Here is a 23,467-nt window from a genome sequence, read left to right on the forward strand (position 1 = left end):
TGTAAAATATAGTCTGTTTATATGAACATTTTTTTTTAAGGGGCTAATTTCAGCTCTGGGCTAGCTTTCTCCATGCTATAAATAAATGTGATGCACAAAACAGCCTAGGTAGCAGTTTCCAGTAACAGCATGGCAGCTCAGAGCGCCTTCAATACTGAATTTTATCATATGCGCATACATTAACGCCTGTGACCTCACGGACTCAGATATCAAAAAAAAATCAATTATACAGAAGATTACAGGCTAACCCTATCTATGACCTAAAACCATCTGATAAATCTGGCAATTTACCTGGGCCCCTCCTGAGCCAATACACAGGTGATAATTAGCTCATTAATTAATCAAGGTTCTGTTAATTAGTTATTCTTCTCTCCACAACACCTAGTATATCCTCAAGCGGAGCTTATGGACTATTTTTTTTCTGTCACGATCACAAATAAAAGAGTTCGATTATCGCCATTTTTAGCTTTTAGTCATTAAGGATAGTTTATACAATAATAGTTTTTGAAGTATTAATGGTTTGTGTAAGTACAGTTTTTAAAGAATCAATAATTGTTAAACCATTTCATTGATGTTTACACTACAAATGACAAAACTGATATTTAATCCTTTAGTTACACAAAACTTTATTGATTTTGTCTCCCTAGCTAGATTCATGATTGAAAGTTATATTTGTTCAAAACAAATTGTTATTCTTCATATGGTTTTGTATTGTAACTACATATTTTAACCGCCATATCCTAATTCCTTTTAATTTTTGGGACATCAGGCCTTGGGATCACCTAAGACTAAAGCCAAAAGTTCAAATCACTTTAAAATTGTTACTTGTTACATTGTTTGACAACATAAATTAAGTTATTGTAAAACAAATTTCAGCTGACATAATGGAAAGGAACATTCCAAATTTACTGATTAAAATCTTGACTCAAGTCTAACATCACTTTGTGATCCAGAGGCCTGGTCTGCTCTTTTTAGGATTCTGGCATTAGCTTTTCTTCCCCAAAACTGCAATTCTTTGCTATCAGCACTAATAATATCTGTTCTAATAATTAAAAGAAACAAGGAACTGTTAAAGATTCTCTAGAAATACTACAATCTCATCTGGTGTGCATGTAACAGAGCACTACATAATGTCAATCATTCTAGTCACGGCAAATAGACAGTTGTGCGAATTCAGCCTGGTTTTGTATGGTCATATTTCAACCAATAAAGTTTCCAATCAAAATCCAAACAACATCTGGCTACAAGAATTAATATGTAAAGTTGTACTTTTTTGTACTCTAAATATTCTAATTTTTGCCACAGATAATAGTAGTGTTGAGAGTAGAATATGACATTTCTTTACCAGCCTTTTGGAAAAGTAAAGATATGAGTGTGCTGTTCATTAGATGGTCTAACCATGTGAGAAAAAAGAAACTCAATATTCCTGCTACAATTACCTATATATTGGCTAAAATGAGCAGAGCAGGTGTTCCAAAAGTTAGAAGAAATAGGGTACATCTATGTGCTGTTTAATTAAAAAAAGACAAAATATATAGCGTGTGGTTCACACATAAATGCATATCTGCTGACAACGTCTCTTTATAAATTGCATGTTTTCTCCCCAAAAGCAGAATACCATGACAATGCATCATTAGACACATACATGCAGATCATCTGAATGCAGGCTACCTGTTCTTTACCTTTACTTGTTTTTTTAATTGTTTTTTTTCATGGATACATGTTCAAGAATGTTTCATTTACACATCCAGCTTCACCATGGGAGTTAGGACACCTGGCAATGCTCGAGGGGAAACCCACTACCATCGATCCACAGGCTGCTGATAGACCTTCCTATGTATGATCGGAGAGAAAGCCAACATGAGCTGGACTTTAACTCAGATCAGTCACATTGGATGGGGGTTCCTGAAGAATTGTGTTACATCCCTAGCACACTAACCACGAGGCCACGGACGCCCACCACCTTCATGTTCATATATATAGATACAACGCAACAATTAGACAAATACATATGCTATAACTAGCAAGAAACAATGACACGCCCTATGTAGCATGAAAAACTCATGTTAAACCTGCAGTCATGTTTATATATGCCAATAATATATTTATATCTGATTACTTATGCAACTGAGTAGCAGAATAACTACTTATGTAACAATTATCATCCATCATGACAGAAAACTGGCGGAGTTTTTTGCAGGCGAGTGCTTTGATGTTAGCCTAATTCTTTCAGGTGTAAAAAATGAAGACCAAAAACCAACTGTAAACTTATTGCTAAATTATGCATAATGGTCTCATATGAGCCACAATACATTATCAGATCATCATTTTTTTTTAAGATAGCTATATTTATCAGCACTGAATACTCCTACATGACAAGCATGACTTAAGCGACAAACTTTCAACTTTTGTTTATGCATAGTTTGATCTTAATATGTTTGTGTTAATTATCCAACAGTCACCCTAAGGCTTTGTCCCAGAATTTATGGACGGTGTCATATGGCTTGGACAGTTCTAGGAAATCTGTCATTCAACTATGATGGTCAGTTAATATCTGGAAAAAAAAATTATTTCTTAATTTTCCCTTGATTAATTTTTATATACAGAAATGAGTTTCAAAATGAAAAATAAAAAAATATAAAAATTAAAAAAAAATAATAAAAACGAGCAGGTTTCTTGAGCACTAATCAGAGAGATCAGATTGAAGTGCATTTACATGTAATAGGTGTGCACAGCACTGTTCAATCTGTATTAAAGCAGGTATAAGCTAATTCCTTGATAGTTCCCTGGTAACTAACCAGGACAACATCTGACTTCAAAATATCTTTCTATTTTACTCACTGAATCAGTGCCTTCAACATGTACACTATTAATAACATTAATAGTATTACAAACTTATAATTGTTTCCAATGACACAAAGAAACATACAAATTTCTTCTGGTGTAAAACCATGAATAACAGAAACCAGTTGTAAACTTAATGCTATATCATGTATACTGGCCGTGGTCTATTCTGAGTCGGTTTATTCTGGTTCATTCATCTACGTTACAGGTCCACTTAAGAGTGTTTTGTGCAGTTTGATTAATTTCTTATTAAAGATGGCATTAAAAGTACAATTTTAAGGACTTATCTGCTTCTGAAAGTGCAGTTTTACCTACCAAACATTCAGTGAAATACACTCTCATTTTGCTCATTCCCTGAGAACTGTGAATGAGATAATGGGCGTTATTTTCATGCGACTATAAGTTAAACTTATTGACTTTAAATACTTTAATTCTTCCAAAAGGAAAAAAAGCCAACTCTGATGTTGTTGGTCAAAATTACACTGTTAGAGTTAAGCGTCACCAAACTGCCATTTTCTGTGAGACCATTTCTGTACGAGTCTGAAGACATATATAAACTAGTTATACTTGTCTTACATACTGACTCGAAGTGGTTTCAGGTCAGGGTCAAATTCCTGAACAAACGATCAAATTCCATGAACAAAAACCATCGCAAACCTGACACGACTTACTTTCAGGTTTTACACCAACTTCAAGAGTCCAGAAGAAAAGACCTAAAGCCAACCCGTGGAGAGTGAATAGCTCTTGTGCACAGATTATGAAGCTGTCTTTATAAACATTTTTTCAATGACCTCTATTCAAATGTTGACATCAAGGTCAAGTAGAATATTGGTGCAATAGACTACGGTTTCCTCCAAGTCTAACTCAGGTAGTTCTTTTGACGTGGTCATGCAATTCTAAAACCGTCCTATTCACTAAAGTGGGATACAAAAGAAAAAAATATCTGCTTTAGATTTCTTCAATGAATTTAACCGAGAAAAGACAAGGTTCTTGTCATTGTCACCATCTGATCATGCAACAACTTGTTTTCCTAAATGCACTATATATGTACATGCCCTAAATGATTTGAAATTTCCTTCACAAAAGTGCTTTTTTACAGGCAAATAAATATCACAAAATATTATTTCTAGTGCTGAAACTTCCAATTTTACAGTAGAATACCATTCTTCTTCCAAGCAAACCTCAAAACACCTTTCTACACTCAATAAAACTCTCAGAATCCGGAAAAAATGGGCAACTTAATCATTGTTAATCACAAAAATTTAGTGTCATTTCATGTTGTCTTATCAGCCAAGAACACAAAGTATAAATTAAAATAAAAGCACCTCTTTCATGGGAGAATGGTTTGTCATTAATACACATATTCAGACCTCACCCCACCTCTACAACATCATCATCGGAGAAGCCACACCTGAAGTCCAAATGACACCCCAAGTGCAGGTGTAAAAAAAAAGACAAATCCATTTTAATTTTTCATTTGGAATCAATTTAATTTTTTATTTGTCCCCACTGTTTAGGAATGTAGGCATAAGTAGGTGGGTGTTAAAAAGTTAATGATCACAAAGTTGGGAGAGTAAATCTATATTTATCAAAAAAGTTGAAAATTCCAAGAATTCAATTTTTTTTTTCATGTATTGACTTGAATGGCGTTTATCTGAATTGCACCTGATAGACTCTTCAAATGTGATCAGCCTCTTTCAACAGGTATTTACCTCTTGTTATTCACATAAAAATGTCAGCCTGAACTCACAAAGACTACAAAGCATGTAGGTAGATGTGTATATTATGAAGAGCAGGCAATACTGAATGCATCTGTATTCATACACTTTATAATTCCCATTCACCTCAGTTCAAAGTACATAATTATGGTTATATAATACAAGACTAATTGATTTCCCTTCCTATGACAGGGAGGGGGTGGTCTATGTGCAAACCACCCTCAGCATCCTATATTAGAATCCCTTGACACATGCCCCACCCACAGAGCTAGATATTTTGAACTGAAATAATTAATAGAAGGAAGGGAAGAGTCCAGACAGTCAACCTTTGTTTAAAAAGATACAAAGGGGTTTAACTCACTCCGTTTTCACCCCACCCCCCCACAATCCCACCCTACAGCCGCAAACACAATGGTCAAAAGTTGTACAAAGAGAGAACTAACCCAGTAGACATATATACACATGCCCATCGATGAATATATTTAAATCCTGTTTTCATACTACATGATCAAAGTTTAAATTCAGAGAAGTAGAAAATGCAAAGAATTCAGGCCTTTTGTAGAGAAACATCCACTAATCCTTTGACACTGGTGGAAATGTCACGGTGACCTTCTGAAGGTGAAACCACTTTTTGTGAGTATACTGGGGCACAGTTGACCCCTGCACAAGGACACTGTCAGGAATGTTTACATTTTTTAAGTTATTTTTTTTATATGCTCCATTAAAATATCTGTAGAATGCATGGCTGTACAAGCTTCCTTTTTTAAGCTGTACTCTATAAGGTTATACATACCAGTAAGCTGTACAAACTTCCTTTTTTAAGCTGTACTCTATAAGGTTATACATACCAGTAATATACTAAATATGGACATTGTAAGAAATTTCAGTTTCTTTTTCATTGTCTAAATTTCTAGAGAATGTATACCTCTCCTTCATCAAACTGAAAATATAACTTAAAACTTCGAAGAGCTAAATATATATATATATATATATATATATATATATATATATATATATAATAACCACTACATTTTCCCCTTGTTGGCCCATAAATGGCTTTGTCATCTACAAAAGTCGATCTACAAATTCAAACATCTGACTGCATTTAATTCAGTGGAAAAAATTTAAGAAAAATAAATCAAAAAATACGATAGATTATTTTTATGGACGGTTTCAATGGTCTTTCTCTTGATGTTCACTGTCTGTGCTTCTAGTATCAGCTAGGATCTACATCTATGTATGGGTGTATATCTGCGTGTATGTGTCCACCTACATACTGCATCAAACTAATGTTTTTGATATGTACACTACAGCTTGGAGGCTGACCGCGCTGGAAGATTTGCCTCAGAGGTAAATCCTGACGTAGCAATCTGGATTATCACGAAATCAATCAGTGGCACGCTCGCAATAGCCAAACTGCTTACAGGTATATTTTTATACTGCTGCCTGAGGCCATAGATTATCTCCCCTTGCTGAGTCAAATCGGTCCATCAATATAAAAATAGATATAAAATTCCTGTGTGATTTAGCTTAATTGGATATTTCATGACAGACGCTCTTTTTTAAATTCTAATGTTGATCCCAATTCATTATTAATGCATTATACAAGTTTGAGACACGATAATGCACACAAACAGGCATTAATAGCACATTCACTGTCAATCAAACACAGTGTTAACTCTTTATTTTAATATCTAAAGATTTTCAATGCCAATATAAATTGTTTCTTTTTGCCTTAATTATTGTCTAGACAATGTGTGTACTCTTCCTTGAGTCCCTTGTGCATACACACATTCACGCCAAAGGTTATGTACAAAGTCTATGCAGTACTATATATACAAAATATAGATGACCCTGATGTAAAATGATCAAAGACTATATACAATGTAGCGCATCACAGACAATTTCATACTTAATCAACAGAGGCATATTTTGACGTGATAAACATTTCCATTTTTTTTCTTTTGAAAACAATGAGATTTTGTGATTTTTTAACATGCATAGGTAGTCGGTTCCACAATGTCACCTCAGATCACCCAGTTCATCCTTTCCACATGTCAACATACCAACCTCCCAACACTTACATGTATCTGTACACATTGCAAGTCCCAATGAACGAAACTTTAAGTACTTAAAACTACATTTAAGCCTATCTTGTACATGTACATGGTTCAGAGACACATGCAGCTACCAGATGATTGACTGATTGGCCGGCTGACTGATTGCTTGTTTGATTGGTGTTTAACTCGGCAATATGCCACATGCTCACAATATCAAAGACAGTTTTAGTGGGTTTCATAGATGCAGGACACCGGTCACTGACTATATTTCCCACAGACTTTCACCTGTAAATCCAGATCAATGTTTGCGCAATGTTGGTAGCAGGTACATTATCTTACATGAACTTTGTGTAACACCACATGAAGGTTCCTATAGAGCACTATGAATGACTGATTAGCACCATACAGGCACTAAGAAGTTGAGGCAGTTCTCCTGAGAATACCTGGTCTGAGGCAGGGATATACTTGTTACAGCTAACACCCAGCATGTGTATTACCTGTGCATTGTATGGCAGGTGCTAAGTCATCTTACTCAAAATACAGGTGTGCCTTTTAGTATAAGTACCGGTACATACTCACAAACTGATGCCAACAGACATTAAGAGCTGGAATTTTATGGTTTTCTAAAAAGGTCACTCTGTCATATATTTACATGTGATAAGTTATACCATACAAGCAAATCCACAGGTTAGGTCCCACTGATTAATTGAACCAGTGCTGAACAGTTACCGTACAATACATAATAAAATGTATTTCCCAAGAAACACTGATCATTATTCTGGTCCAAATACAGTAGTTTAGCTTTAACGTACATATATATTTTGGTCAAATCTTTCAAAAGCATAATTTTAGCAGTACAGTTAGGTGTAAAGCTTTTGTCACATTTGTTTCTTTATAAAACTGACAACTGTTTTGTAAACTCTGTATAATGTCAGTAATAATCAAGTCCAAAAGCAATATTCAGCCAGTTAATTCACACACCCAACCATGTTTCATGTGTAGAATTAGTCTTTTTTTAGAAATGATAACTAAAACGGCAATGAATGAGTCTTACAAGTTGCAGACCTGTAGGTGTTAGAAAGTTTACCTGTGTAATAAAAGGCCACCCACCTGTACCAGACACTCAAGTACTTAGATTAACCTGTATTTACCTTATGATCTCCCATCATGTCTTAACTTCTAAGGTACAATAAAACCTTAAGTTGAAGGCAAACACACCTGTGCCATGATGTACACCTTTACTTATGATGATAGGTAAACATTTGAACTCAATGGTTATTGCAGTCTTTCAAGTGTTACCAGAAAGAACCAAAATTTTTTTTCTTAAAAATGCCCTAATTCTTCAACCATATCACCACCTTTGCGACCAGTGTTTTGAAACATTCTGAGAGAACAATGAACTGCAGAGAAATGTTTTTTTGCAGTTTTATGAAGCCTGCATCTTAAGGGACACGCAAAAAAAAAATCATTTTTAGTATTACTTTCACTAAAAAATGAATAACTGTATGCATAAATTCCACTTAATAAGTGCTTTAGTTGTTGAAAAGGTTGAAGATTTATAGTACTGTTACTAATAATAAAATTTAAAAAAAAAAATTAACTATGATAAAACCTTGAAACTTCATCAATGCTGGGAACAAAAATATATAATTTTTTTTTATCCTTTCATGTTGTATACTTCTTACATTTCCCTGCTACACTGTCTTTTCCTTCCACACAAAGAATAACATGAAATCATGGGTATGTTCTAGTCAGTGCATCAGTTAAATATTTCAGTTACTATCTGAACTGGCACTATTCTGACTGTATGAATCACGAATAATAACAGATCATCAGCATCTTAGCTGCTTAACAGTTCTATGGCAAGACTGATGTCACAGTGGTCTCAAATATTTACACACAATACCAGAAACTTCCTGTCAATTTCATGTCACATCTGCATTTCAAATTTAGTCATGTTGTCAACAGAAATGATCACAATAATGTTTTATAATAATTATTTCTCAACAGTACGTGTAGTTCAGGGCCAAGACAGCACCTGGGTAACACATATTTCAATCGAAAGCAGGATACTCAAGTTTTCTAAACAGTATCATACAGTATAATTTTAATGAGATTTCACCGAATAACATGTAGAACAAAATGACAAAATGCGCGGGTCGAGGCAGCCATCTTGAGAATTTTATCCAATCAAACGCGTTGCTATCAGATTGCACTGCCTAAGCTGTGATGTAGCCTTTACTCATTCACTCCCATGAAGTGACATATGATAACACAGAACTACTGAAAAAGACATGATTTGGAGATCGTTTTTGACAATGATCAAAATGATTGGGTACATGTAGAGGAAGGGTCATTTCACAAAGTGTTGCGAGACAGGTCTGTATCATTTACGAATGTCTCCATTAGCGAGGCAACAATGGGAATCATTTTTTTAAAAGTCTTTGGTTTGACCCAACCCGGGTTTGATCCCCATACAATATTTGTGAAAATCCACAATGTCCCACAAACTTCCTGTAAGGTCCCTATGAAAGTATAGACATACACATAGTACATTTGGTAATCTCCAAAACTCCCTGAGTCATTAGCTGGATGGCATGCGAAGCAAATACATCGGGAGCAACAAGGGAGAGAACTCTAGTGACATTTTAGTTTATTGAGCAATTATTCACATGGCTGTAAGAGTTACTTGCCTTGAATGTATAATGGTGGTAGGAAACAGATGGGAAACCTATGGCCACCTGCAGGATGTTGACGAACTCTCTCTCATATGACCGGAGGGGAAGCCAGCATGAGCTGGACTTGAACTCACAGCGACCACATTGATGTGAGATTCATTCTGCTGCACTAGCAAGCTAAGGTACGCGTACACCCGATCAGCCACGGATACCCCTGCTCAAGGGGCCACCCTTCATCTACCTGTTATCATGCTGATTTGAGGCCAATCTGGTTACAAGTTTGTTTCACGTGAGAAAAGATAATTGGTGGGTATTTTAAGAGTACAGGAAAACTTCCATTTTAACTACCAGGGATATCACGTTTACCATAAATGAACCTTTTGTGCTCAGTATATACCACCCTAAAAAGACAGTAACTCAGGTGTGAAACTTAAGGTCATTTACCGTATCTGTAATGAAGTGCTTATATAGGATCAAATATTCTAGGAAAAGAGTTAAATCAAAATCACTCTGGTAATATTGTGTAAAATTATCATGTAATAGGTATAGGACTAATATACCAGACCTCTTTGGTCTAGTAGTAGAAGCACATGCAGGCTACAGCGCCAATGGTCGTTGGTTCAAATCCCAACAAAGTCATCCTATCACTATCACAGGGTTATTTCAACATGTTTTAGTGAGGAAGGAAATACTGTAGAAGACTCTCTTTTGGCTCTTCAAAACCTTCAGTCAATTATTTTCAAATGCCCCTAGGGATTGTTTGGCTGTGCTCATATGTATGCGTCATGTTGATTTAACTAGTCATACATGTTTTTGTTTTTTGTTTTAACATGTAAGTAAAACAAGGGATGGAGCTAGATAATGTACTGGAATTAAAAGTGTACATCATGTGAATTCAATTTAAAGCATAAAAAAATTTACTTACCTTTCTCAAACGGTCCAGCTAGGAAACAATTTCTATTTTATGTATTTCCACAAATAGAAAGCAGAGGCAAAATCAACACTACCACCCCAACTAAGACCCAAAGAGGAGAAAAATATTGTTAAGGTGTGAAGGAGTTTGTGTATTTGGGGGGAGGGGTTGATCTTGGGGAGGTAAATAAATCAAAAACAGCAAGCACTGTAGCTCAAAAACAGAGTAAGACTTGTAAGAATAGTAAAGAAAAAGGGCATCGAGAACTGGGGAAAAGCATGAGTTTACTGACTTTGACTGTGATTTTCTAACCTTTCCCATAATAAAAATTTGTATATAATTGTCAAATTTTTTTTTAGTCTTCAACAATAAAAGTATTTTGAAAACAAAAATGCACAGACTTACGACACCAGAAACAGATCCACTAGCTTTCTTTCTGAAAGGTTAAAGATTCACAGCAGTAGTAAGAACAGACCCGCACTGAATTACCTCCCTTGAGGTCACTCTCCCGTTTAAAAGGTGCGTTTTTAAGAGCAAGCTGTGGATTGGTGGGGGCTCAGAAAATGGCTAACAGCAAGTTTCAGAGTTAAAGCGCAATAAGCTAGTTGTAGATCAAGCTTTTACACAAATATTAATGTTGTAAACTTATCTGGAAAGCCAAGGATTAACTTTATCTTTGTTTTAATTCATTCGGGGGTCATTTTAAAATCTTGTCTCTTGTTGAATACAATAAACAGGTTCAGCAAACTGCTAAAAAGCTAAAAAACATGGACTTTCAGTCTTCATTCAAAATCTGTCAACATTTCTGCGACTCCTAAAGGCTTATATCATGTTTTTTTCACAATCTATTCCCTAGAAAATATTTGTCACTGTCCTGACGTATCCTACATACTGTCCTGATGTATCCCACATGCTTAAAAAGTCAGGTCCCACTTCTCCTACTTTCACACCTCGAAAACTAATCTCACGTTACATGACAGTTGCTGTCTTTACAAAGGGAGGTAATTCAGAGCTAGCCTATTGACAGAAACAACAGACAGGGGAGATAACTCCTTGACATTTCTTTAGCTGAGCATATATACCTTCACCATGCTTTGCAAATGGAGTGCTAAGGCGGGGGAAAACATCATGCAGTGCTGGGCGTGATTTCACCCAAGTACCTGAAGACTCGAGGGCCTGAGATAAAATGGGATCAATGCCACTGTCATTTTCTCCCTCAGCTGGAAAAAAACAAAAACAAAAAAAAAACAAATTTATCACTATGAAAAAATGATGATTTACTAATTCACTTCAGTGTTTTTTGTGTTTTCAAGTTTTTTTATATTAAAGGAACTAGCAGGCACATATACTGAACTCAAATACAACAGCAAGCAGGCTTACACAGTGAAATTTAGCCTAAAAGAAACTGCAAAACATTCTGCCAAATACTGAAATTCTCTTTGAACTAAAAAAAAAAAAAAAAAAAAAAACACATCCTCTCTCTGACTACAACCTGGTACAGTTATATACAATATAATGAATATATGTATATAATAGTCCCAGCTAACACATATATCTACTGTTTCATTTTGGGCTGAATCCCATCTGTAAATACTGTTTATTAATTTAAATGTACATAATATAATACGAGCATTTACACAAATACTGAATCTAGCAGTGAATACTATAAGAAGCCACATGTTTCATATCTCCAGGTTTAACCGCATCATGTTAATACTACATTTTATCAATTAGTTCAGAAAGATACTGAAAGATATTTTCATTTACGGAAGAGACTCATTAAATGAAAGATAATTTCGTTCAAAAAAAAAAATCAATCTTCTTTGAATTTCACGAACACAATTTTGTGTAGACATTCACGAGGTATAAAATAACAAAGAAAAACACAACAGTTTTTAAAATAAATAACTAAAGAAAAAATGAATAAGAAGTGGGCATTATAAGTCACATCACAACAGTCACAGTACAAGCCAGCATCGAAGAGAGTAGAATGAAATTAAACAAATTTAATTAAAATTAGAACACAAGATACTCATACATAAATAATATCTGATGCCACATTTATAAGAGATTGTTCATTCCGACATAAAAGGAAGAGGGTATTTCATCCAAAGTTTACCATTAATTTAAGTGCCATGTCTTGCTTAAGACGATTTTGATTGATTCCAGAAAAAAACGTTAGCATCAAAAGTAACATTTCAAAGATCTTTACATGTTCACATACCAAACTTTAGGTGAAATACAGTAGTTGTCAACTTCATGAAACATTTCAACAAATTAGTTTTGCTTTTCTAAAGAAACCCTCACAGAAAGAACATGTAATCGGAATATTTTTAAGCCAAAAACAGATGTTTCTAAAACATTCAATGCAAATGAAATATGAAGAAAATGAAACAAACCACATAAATCAAATCATCACTCAAACAGATGACAGTTTATTCTTAGCAGGATCATAAGGCAAGACTTCAAAACTTCAGGCTGGCAGGCACATGCGAAAGTTCCAATCTAACTTACTTAGCTGTTTTTGCCCTTTCAGTTTTTCGCTCTTACGTTTGTATAAAGAGCGCACAACCTTTGCACTCCCGAAGCGTTTAAACCTCTGACGTACACTGCGGTAAAACCACTCACAGGACTGCTTCTCATAGTCACTGAAAACATAGGAGACATTTACATATTAATTACATACATTTGTCACAATTTCACTGGCAGACTGCAGGACTGTTGCCATAGATACACTGGAATGATGAGAAACAAATTAAGGGCCAATCATAATCATTTAAAACATACATAACATTTATATATTATGAATTCCATAAATTTTGTAAAAACTTCACTGGCAGACAACAGGACCTTGTTGCCATGGATACCACGGAATGATGGCAAAAAGGCCCTATCAACTACACTTTTCCCTGTAAATCTGAAATGGTTTAATGAAAAATTGAGAAGTACAGTGTAGACAAGTAACTGACTGTTGACGGAAGGTTGGTCACATTTGTATGAATGGCGTTTACAGCTCGTCAACTTTTGCATCAGGCGATATCACAGGTATTTTTTTTTTTACGTTGACCTCAAGACGTGTGATTTATTTATGGTGCAAGAGGTCATGCAGTGTTGAGCTAGACTTGAAACAACAGTGACTATTGGTGAGATGCTCCGGAGTCAATATGCTGAGACTAACATGGACTAACAACTAGTCCATGGACACTAGTGCATGCTGACAACCAACATTTGAGAAGCAAACGATGAATTTTCTCAAAACGGAATGCAAAAATTTTCAATGCAGTTAGCAAGCTTGATGAGTACATGCCACATGTACCAGTAGGGGGAAGATAACTTGTGATCTCCAATGCATGAACTTCATTTCAGACTAACCTAACAGCCCTCTTAGAGCTGTAAACCCACTTTAGGCACGGACAGCTGAGACAGGGGAATTTGGACATCCTGATCCCTGTCCTAGGCAAGGACATAAATAACATCTTGTCTGACACACATTTAAACGTCAAGGTGTGCTTTTTAATCTTGTCACAATTTCTTCGCAGTCAGTTCAACTTAATACTTTGTATTAAAAAGTCGCTCCCGGCTTGATGCATCTTGTTGAGATGCAATATTTATTTATACATCACTTATGTGGCGTCGACCAGCATCACGGTGGGAGGAAACCGGGCGGAGCCTGAGGGGGTGACCCACAACCATCCACCATCCAGGTTGCTGGAAGACCTCCTGATGCTGACCGGAGAGGAAGTCAACATGAGCTGGACTTGAACTCTGAGCTATCGCATTGGTGAAAGGCTCAGAGGTTTATTGTGCTGCGGCAGAACACTAACCACTGCGGCCAATCAGGCCCTCATTTAGCAGAAATTAAGGCCTAGTTTTACAGTCAGAGAAGAGTGTAAATAACACCACACTATGGGTGCAATATTGCCATGGTGGGGTTGATTAAGCCATACCCATTCATTCAAAACTGTGTAAAAGTGTTCATTCAAAAGCTGGGGGAGAATTTCAGGAAAAGTGAAATCATGTTTTAGAGAGGAATTTGCATGTTACCCGATAGACACCTTAAGATCATTGCAACTGACTGTCAAACATTTCTAGCCGCAAAGTCCAGTGATTTATCATTTTGAAGAAAATTTCATGTGATTTTTACACATTACATGAACTCTATCCCAAGATATTTCCTTGTGACTCTGAAGGAAAACATTCCTTTATTAACTTGGTTATTTTGCTTTCAAAACCACAGAGATTATTCTGGTATGCCCAGGGGGAACTCCTGAAATTGATGACTGTTAAGAACTACCTGATGCTCTAACAAGAAAATGCAAAAATATGCCACAGGCTATTAACCAAAGAGGAGGACCAACACTGTGGTTACCATGGCAACATAAGAGTAAAACCCATGGGACACTGTAATAGAGATCAAGACTTGTATACAAAACGGATTGAGGGCAGTGAATTTTTGAAAGGTATATTAAAGGCATGAAAGGGTTATTTTCCCCCCAAAGGACATTTGCATTTAGTGGCGAATATGAATTATTTAAACCACAACCTGCGCTTTTTATCTTTTAATGTCATGATTTTTTCTGAGCAACTGACTTTAATACCCCTTTGTAAAAGTCATTTTGGGCTTGATGCATGTCGTTGGGATTTAGTACAACAGCACAGTTTTATTATCAAGGGAAATGCTCATACATACATATATATGTGTGTCTGGGCTTTTGGTCATTGGTACATCAACAATGACATAAATCTTTATCATCCACTCTTCCCCTGTTTCCACTCAATTTGTCTTGATTCTTCAAGGAGGCCATTGCTGGCACACTTAGATGCATGAAGCATTAAACACGCCATACCACACAGCTGTTAACCAATGAGGTCTCTTTAGTTTATTTATTTATTTGATTGGTGTTTCACGCCGTACTCGAGAATATTTCACTTATACCATGGCAGCCAGCATTATGGTGGGAGGAAACCGGTCAGAGCGCAGGCGAAACCCACAACCATCCGCAGGCTGCTGGCAGACCTTCCCACCAGGTCTCTTTAAGTGCTACTCCAGTTCAAAGACAAACAGGACGGAAATATTAAATTGAAGAAACACGGTTCAATAAGATATAGAGTGAATAATGCTATTTAACATCTGTATAAAACTGAAACGTCATCAAAAACGAAAACAAACTCTTCAGTAGTGTCTGTAATATTTTCCTGTTGTGATGTGATAATATTCGTTATGTGATGTTGAATGAGGCACAGATGACGCGGAGGAAGACAGTTATGCCAGAACGACTCAAGTGTGTTTAAGAGTACATAAAGCATGATTTGTGGCTACAAATTGTTATCATCGTCCGGTGACATCAACTACTGATGCGTGAGGTCACATTGGGCAAAAGTGGAATTAATTGACAGAAATTTTTTGTTTCAATATTTTTTAATGCACTGCAATTTTTTAAGAATTAAGCAAAGCAATTCAGACTATCTCAATCTTTAATCATTAGATTTTGCGACACAGATTTTTGACACTTAAGTAGCCCTTTAATCATGCCTCCAAGATTTAAGCTGTTGGTCTACAGCTACGTACAGCTATCACCCAATGCTGGATGACACACCAGCAAAGAACATGAACCAAGATATAGCTCATTTTCTGTGAAATATTTTATTCTATTTCTTTGGCCTTTTTTCATCCCCTGAGGAAAAAAATGCCATAAAGTGACTACTATATTTAACCAGTTCAGCAAGTCACCCATAAGTATTTAGTTGATGAATTCTAAATCTGGCGTAATCCTACAGTTTTATATCAGATGGGTGGATCAGCCAAAGCAATGACTCTCTTCCTAACTACTCAAGTGTTTAACACACATATTTCATCACACATTCTTTAATGGATATTAAGACACATTTCAGCAAATTTTCAGTATCACGGGTGAAAAAGTACTAAAACAGAAATAAATTTAAAGTACACGCCTGAAATGTGTAATGTCTGATGACAGAATGACATTAAGTGTCTGGAATGCAATAGATTAATTTTAGGCCTTTAAATTTTCTGCTGATGTAATATTTGGGATGCAATGCATTAATTTTAGGTTTTACTTTATATTTTGAATTTTCTGATGTTTTATTCCTTAGGGTGCAATACATTAATTTTAGGCATTTAAATTTTCTGATTTAATACTTGGGATGCAATACATTAATTTTAGGTTTTAATTTAAATTTGGAATTTTCTGCTGTTTTAATACTTAGGACGCAATACATTAATTCTAGGTTTTAAGTTAAATTTTGAATTTTCTGCTGTTTTAATACTTGGGATGCAATGCATTAATTTTAGGCTTTAAGTTAAATTTTCATTTTTCTGCCTATGCTGGCTTCCTCTCCGGCCGTACGTGGGAAGGTCTGTCAGCAACCTGCGGATGGTCGTGGGTTTCCCCCCGGTTCTGCTCGGTTTCCACCCACCATAATGCTGACTGCCGTCATATAAGTAAAATATTCTTGAGTACGGCGTAAAACAACAATCAAAAACAAAATCATTTTTCTGCTGTTTTAATACCTGGGATGCAATACATTAATTCTAGGTTTTAAGTTAAATTTTGAATTTTCTGCTGTTTTAATACTTGGGATGCAATGCATTAATTTTAGGCTTTAAGTTAAATTTTCATTTTTCTGCTGTTTTAATACTTGGGATGCAATACATTAATTCCAGGTTTTAAGTTAAATTTTGAATTTTCTGCTGTTTTAATACTTGGGATGCAATACATTTATTCTAGGTTGTAATTTAAACTCTGTATTTTCTGCTGTTTTATTACTTGGGATGCAATACATTAATTTTAAGCTTTTGAATTTTCTGCAATTTTCATACTATGTTCATGAGGAGTGTCTTATTTATTTATTTATTTGATTAAGGTTTAACACTATACACTTGACCTTAAAATGGAACTAAATTTTATTATTTATTTTCCGTCACTTCTACGGCTGTATACATGGTGTATGGCTTAAAGTTAACAGTAGCTTGCTATGACTATGCAAGGCTTTTCAAAGCTTATTTCAACTACAGCCTACGGTCTAATTATGTTCAGAAAGTTTTACATTGTACGTCAGTCTGTTTTTGTTTCACAGGGAATTAAACATGTAAGTAACGTTTCTGTGAGCCTCTGAATTGTAGCATTAATGGAGAAAATACATCTATGTTGTTTATGTATATACATACACGATATAGATCAGATTTCCCAAGACACCCTGACAATTCCATGCTCAATGTTCTATTTGAAACTGCACTTCACTCTTCATACAAGGAGGTAAAAAGGTTCTTGATTATGTGAACTATAATGTAATGACAGCTAACATGTTACATCTGGATAGCCTGGGGCAGTGAACATTGCATTAACAAGAGAAAAAATGCAGCCATCGAAAATAAGCTGCACAGCCTGAAGAAGACAGACTAAGTGCTTTTTTTGCCTTGAGCGCAGCTTTCCTGCGCAATTTGCCTAGCTTTCTCCCAAAATGTAAACTCGCAGAGTGCCATCATGTAATAACCATTAACAAAACCGTCACCATGGTAATGACCATCAGAGACACTGTAACATACACAGGCCGGGACAGGACAGAAGGAAGCCAGGTGACAACCATCAACCAATCCACCTGCCATTTTTCCCCCGACATACAAAAAGGCGATTTTATGCTTTATCTCTGCAAGCTTGACTCTATTACAGGTCTGCTTAACTTCCAAGCAGAAAAATGTTTATTTATTTATTTATTTGATTGTTGTTTTACACCTTACTCAAGAATATTTCACATATACAACGACGACCAGCGTTATGGTGGGAGGAAACCAGGCAGAACCCGGGGGGAAACCCACAACCCTCCGCAGGTTGCTGGAAGATTATTTACTGATTATTCTCAGCTGCAATTTCTCCCTGAAACCTGGATATTTATCTGATGGTTTGATTCAATGACATACTTTAGAATTTTTTGGCTTATATGATGTCAGCCTTTTGTTTTTTTTTGTGGGTCACATTTGGTAAGTCACAAACAAACTTTCCACTAAGTGACGTGCAGATATCCAAACAATATTGGTGAAAGTAGTCTCCAATGAACGCCAGACTAGGATGAGTGCCCTTGACCATTTACTGTCACACGGGGCCCAACAAAAGTGGGAATTGTCACGAAGGCCCCATAAACAATGGGAATTGCCATAAAGGCCCCATAAACAGTGAGGATTGTCACAAAGGCCCCTTAACACTGGGGATTGTCATAAAGGCCCCATAATTGGTGGGAATTGTCACAAAGATCCCATAAATAGTGGGAATAGTCACACAGGCCTCATAAAAAGTGAGAATTGTCATAAAAGACCCATAAATAGTGGGAATTGTCACAAGTTTCCATAAACAGTGGGAATTGTCACAAAGGCCCCATAAAGAGTGGGGATTGTCATAAAGGCCCCATAAACACTGGATTTGTCAAAAAGGCTCCATAAACAATGGCAATTGTTACACAGGCCCCATAAACAGTAGAAATTGTCACAAAGGCCCCATAAACAGTAAGAACTGTCACGAAGGCCCCATAAACAGTGAGAATTTTCATGGGGCCACACAACAGGTAAGAATTGTCACAAGTTTCCATAAACAGTGGGAATTGTCACAAACGTCCCATAAACAGTGAGAATTTTCATGGGGCCACACAACAGTTAAGAATTGTCACAAGGGCCCCATAAACAGTGGTAATTATCACAAGGGCACCATAAACAGTTGTGATTGTCACAAACGTCCCATACACAATGAGAATTTTCACAAAGAACCCATGAACAGTGGGAACTTGCCCCAAAAAGAGTGAAAATTGTCACACAGAGCCCATAAAGAATGAGAATTGTCACAAAGGGCCATGAACAGTGGGAATTGTCACAAAGGCCCCATTAACAGAAAGAGTGGGAATTGTCACAGAGGCCCATGAACAGTGGGAATTTGTCACACAGGTCCCATTGACAGTGGGAATTGTCACAAAGGCCCTATAAATAGTGAGTAGTGTCACATAGGCCTCATAAAGAGTGGGAATTGTCACGAAAGCCCCATAAACACTGAGAATTGTCACAAAAGCACCCTAAACAGTGACGATTGTCACAGGTTCCACAGCAGGTGGGAATTGTCGCAAGGTTCCATAAATAGTGGGAACTGTCACAAAGGCCCCCATAAACACTGGGAATTGCCACAAGAGACCCATTAATAGTGGGAATTGTCACAAAGGCCAGCCACAGACAGTGGAATCTACAAACTTTCCAGGGCGAGAACAGAAGAGCAACTTGTGTGACTTGATTATGGTTTATAGGAAGTTTATATGTACAATATCCACAATGCATTCAGCTACGTAGGCCCCACTCCCTAGGACTCTAGGTCCCACTCCTAGGACTCTAGGCCCCACTCCCTTCCACTGTAGGCCCCATTCCCTGTGACTGTAGGCCCCACTCCCTGTGACTGTAGGCCCCACTCCCTGTGACTGTAGGCCCCTCTCCCTACCACTCTAGGCCCCATTCCCTATGACTGTAGGCCCCACTCCCTAGGACTATATACATGAATAGTGTATTCACTCCATAACTGCAGGGGTGTGAATGCACCCGCATCCCTTATCACATACATGTCATGCACACCCAGGGCCAGGTCACAAAAACAATAATTGCATCAGCACATTACATACCGGTAAACCAAATAGCAATAAATGCCTTGGTCACAATTATACAGTCTGATTATCAGTAATTTGTCTGGCTAATGACAGAATTACTTGTGGTCTCCTGCAATTATCCGATGAACTACACCTACTGATGTCAACTTCCACGCAGGCAGTGGCCACATTTATGCATGAGCTGAGCTGTATATAACACAGCACAAACATGGGAGTGCCCTAAATCTCCGGATAATTCTACCACGAATCGGCAAATTAGACAAATCACTCAACTTTTCTTATCTAAACAAATTATTTTCACGATTACTGTCACGTTTTTACATGTCCCTATCTGCATCATAAATTTTAGTCTTCAAAATCTGACGAAGGCTGTTCATGCTTCAAAACGGGAGGCGGCATATTTTTTTTCATCCCGTGATGTGGCACTAGTCTGAAGCAGAACCTCAAGCCATCGTTCTGTCAAAACTGGATGAAAGCATGAAGTCTACATCGTTACAATGTATCATTGTTTATTGTAACATTGTAACATCCTACTGTCTGTAATCATGATGAGCTTGGAAAGGAACAGCTGATGTCAATAAAATGACGACAAGATCCTGCTGTTGGGCGTTTGACATTCCCTTTGCACATGAAGTTAACTGCACTTCACTGGTCAAATTTGTTGAGAATTTATGGTAGTAGCACACCCTCAGAATTCAATAAGATACATGTACGCAGCTCAATGGTACCATAATCATGTGTACTATTGTGATATTCTCTCCTTAATTTGTTCCACAGGACACAAAATTTGGATGCATAGATATAACACTTATGATTGGTCAATCTTTTACGGACATGTACACATGAGCCACTTTGATATATGATGTACTGTCATTTGCTAAGTTTCGTTTCGTTAGCACTGAAGCAATGAGAATGAAAGCTAAATACTTCTGTACACTGATAAAAAAAAAATGTATGCTACATGAGTGTATATAGAGATAATACTTAAAATCAGAACAATGCAATCATTCTTAATTGGTGTCGGCCTTTTCCCCACACTCTTGCAAAAGAAACAGTGAACCCTTTTCAGTGAACAGTGAATTTCTTTTCAAAATTATGAAGCTGTCCCAAACATAAAGTTTCATTTAATGAGAGAAAATTGAAAGTAAAATTTCACTCATCCAATATATATTATACTTTAAATATTAAATACATTTTCATCAAGGCTCACTGATAAAAAATAAAATGCCCACAAGAAAAACATAGTATGTTAGGATATAAAACCAGTCAATTCGTATAATACATTCATACCGAGTTTCTTTGGGTGTATTTTAAGATCTATATGTGGCTTAAAGACTGTCTTTTGACAACTGGTAGTTCAATAATGGCTGATATAACAGGACCAATATTAGATCTACACTTTGTACATAGATCATGCACCATGAAAAGTTGATAAATTCCATGACTTTCCAGGACTTTGTCAGTTTTTCTTTTCAGTGTTTTCCACTTTTTGTCGGAGACTGATTATGTAAGTTTTTGTTATCATGTGTAAATGACAGACAACAAATTACATCTTGCTCCCAAGAATTTTAACCCATAACAGCAGTCTACAAGGAGATTGGAAAGTTTTTTGTCATTTTAATCAATTTGCAGGACTTCAAAGAAATTAAATGACTTGCATACAAATTTCATGACATTTCAAGGCCTGGAAATTTTAATACCAAATTCCATGACTTTCAAGGCATTTTCCATGGCTGTATGAACTCTGCTTTTATGCCAGGAAATAAATTATTACATCTACAAGCTACACCTACATGAAACTTCCTAATTCACATGAAACAATCACGAACTGTATACATTGAAAGTTTAACCAAACATATTTAGATATGTATGTCAGTATCAAAATACATCTATTTCTCGTGTTCTACATGCCCATGTATCTCCACATAAATATTATATATCTTAGCTATAATACGCCGGGATATTAAGAACAGCCATAATTAATGAATTAATGAATAAATGCTTGGGATTTGATGTGGTACTTAACAATTTTTCAGTTATATCACAAGGAGGAGGAGTCATTAGGTGTGTGTGTGTATACATAGTATCTTCTTGTTGTAGGGAGAGTCCATGTCGTCCATGTGCTGCTGCCACTAAAGTATCATGCCGAAGACACCCGACTTTACACCTCACCCAGTCACCTTATACTGACACCAGATCAACCAGTCCTGTTTCATTGTTCTAACCTCTCAGTACTGAGTGACAAGCGAGGCAGTAGCAAATGCCATTTTTAAGTCTTTGGTATGACCTGAACCTGGTTTGATCCTGGGTCTCCCGACTTCGAGGGGTGTATGCTCTGGCCATTAGGCCACTGAATCAGTCCAACTGCCATAATGATTTTCTGAGGAGCTTGAACGGGGTGAGATACATGTATGATGATCTCTTATATATTGTTCTCATTCAACAGTGAAAAAAGCATATCTAAACTGTTATACTAAATAATGGACATATTTCCACTGCAATGTCTACCTCACAAACTGTCCAACTAAGACTTCAAAGCTTAATACAAGCCTTGGTGCATCCTGGCAATTGGCATTTAAAACTGGCATGTCTGGTGAAAGGGGGTTTAAGTCAAGTCCCAGGTGGCTACTTCAACTCCTCTCTTTAAGCTGAGCTAGTGGAGTATCATAGCCTCATGGGGAGCATATGGTAACCCATTCACGTCAAGTCTGTTAAGTCCTCTCTAAACAATGTCTGCAGTCCTAAACAAACGTAAACTGTGGCTCTTGGCTCTCAGCTTGTCCGCATATACAACACCTCTTGAGCGCAGATACAGAAAATATGAAGAGTCGTAAACATGGACACATCAAACAAATTATTCCTTACAAAAATGTTGTTTGACTTAACCTTATCACATCCAAAAGAAAAACTTTGGACTTAAAAGCAAACTGCACTGGCAATGAAAATATAATAAGATTTGCTTAGGGAAAAAACTCAATCAAAATATTTAAGTTGGACCGAGTTTAGTGAGAAGATAGGATTAGGTGAAAAAAAAAACAAATTTTTAAAGAGAGCCTAACCCAGTCTGAGTATTTGATCAAAGTATAAATGAATGTATACTTACACAGACTGCAAACACATGTGGCAAATGTAGCCTTTGAAAGCGTCCTTGTACTCGCTGCAGTTCTTGCAGATGTTCAGGAGACACAAGACGCAGGATTGCTTGCGGTTGAAGATGTAACCGAATGTACGACAGCAGCGGATGCAGCACTGCTCATTGAAGCTCTCCTGCCGCGTTAAGATGCAAGTCTTCTGCACTTCACTCTCCAAACTGTCTTCAACTTTGCTGAAAATGTAAAAATAACTGTTTTGAGAACAGTTAATTGTGAGTTTGGTGAATTCAACCTGCCAGTGGCTCCATTTTATAAGAAACCTTGTAAGATACGTCAAAGAGATGTGATATGAATAAAATAATGTGGAAAATGCGTAAATAATGACAAAAGTTTGGAAAACAGCTGTAAGTTTGGTGAATTCCACCTGCCAGTGGCTCCATGTTATAAGAACCCTTGGAAGATACCTCAAACGGATTTGATATGAACAAAATAATGTTAAAAATGCATAAAT

At 36.6% G+C, this 23,467-nt stretch overlaps 1 protein-coding gene across 3 annotated transcripts in view; it reads right to left on the bottom strand.

Annotated features, from left to right (window-relative positions):
- LOC135464933 (titin homolog) overlaps positions 1 to 23,467 on the bottom strand; it is an 81,869-nt gene that overhangs the window by 51,063 nt on the left and 7,339 nt on the right. Inside the window, exons 4-6 of one of the 3 annotated variants that reach the window (XM_064742511.1) lie at positions 22,968 to 23,189; positions 12,728 to 12,861; positions 11,296 to 11,433 (exon numbers count right to left, since the gene is read on the bottom strand). In XM_064742511.1, coding sequence (XP_064598581.1) covers positions 11,296 to 11,433; positions 12,728 to 12,861; positions 22,968 to 23,189 — 494 coding nt within the window. The remainder of the gene's footprint in view (positions 1 to 11,295; positions 11,434 to 12,727; positions 12,862 to 22,967; positions 23,190 to 23,467) is intronic. The other 2 variants (XM_064742514.1, XM_064742512.1) reach the window with 2 other exon arrangements.

This window comes from Liolophura sinensis, chromosome 4 (genome assembly GCF_032854445.1).
Source record: "Liolophura sinensis isolate JHLJ2023 chromosome 4, CUHK_Ljap_v2, whole genome shotgun sequence".
Classification (NCBI taxonomy): Eukaryota; Metazoa; Mollusca; class Polyplacophora; order Chitonida; family Chitonidae; genus Liolophura; species Liolophura sinensis.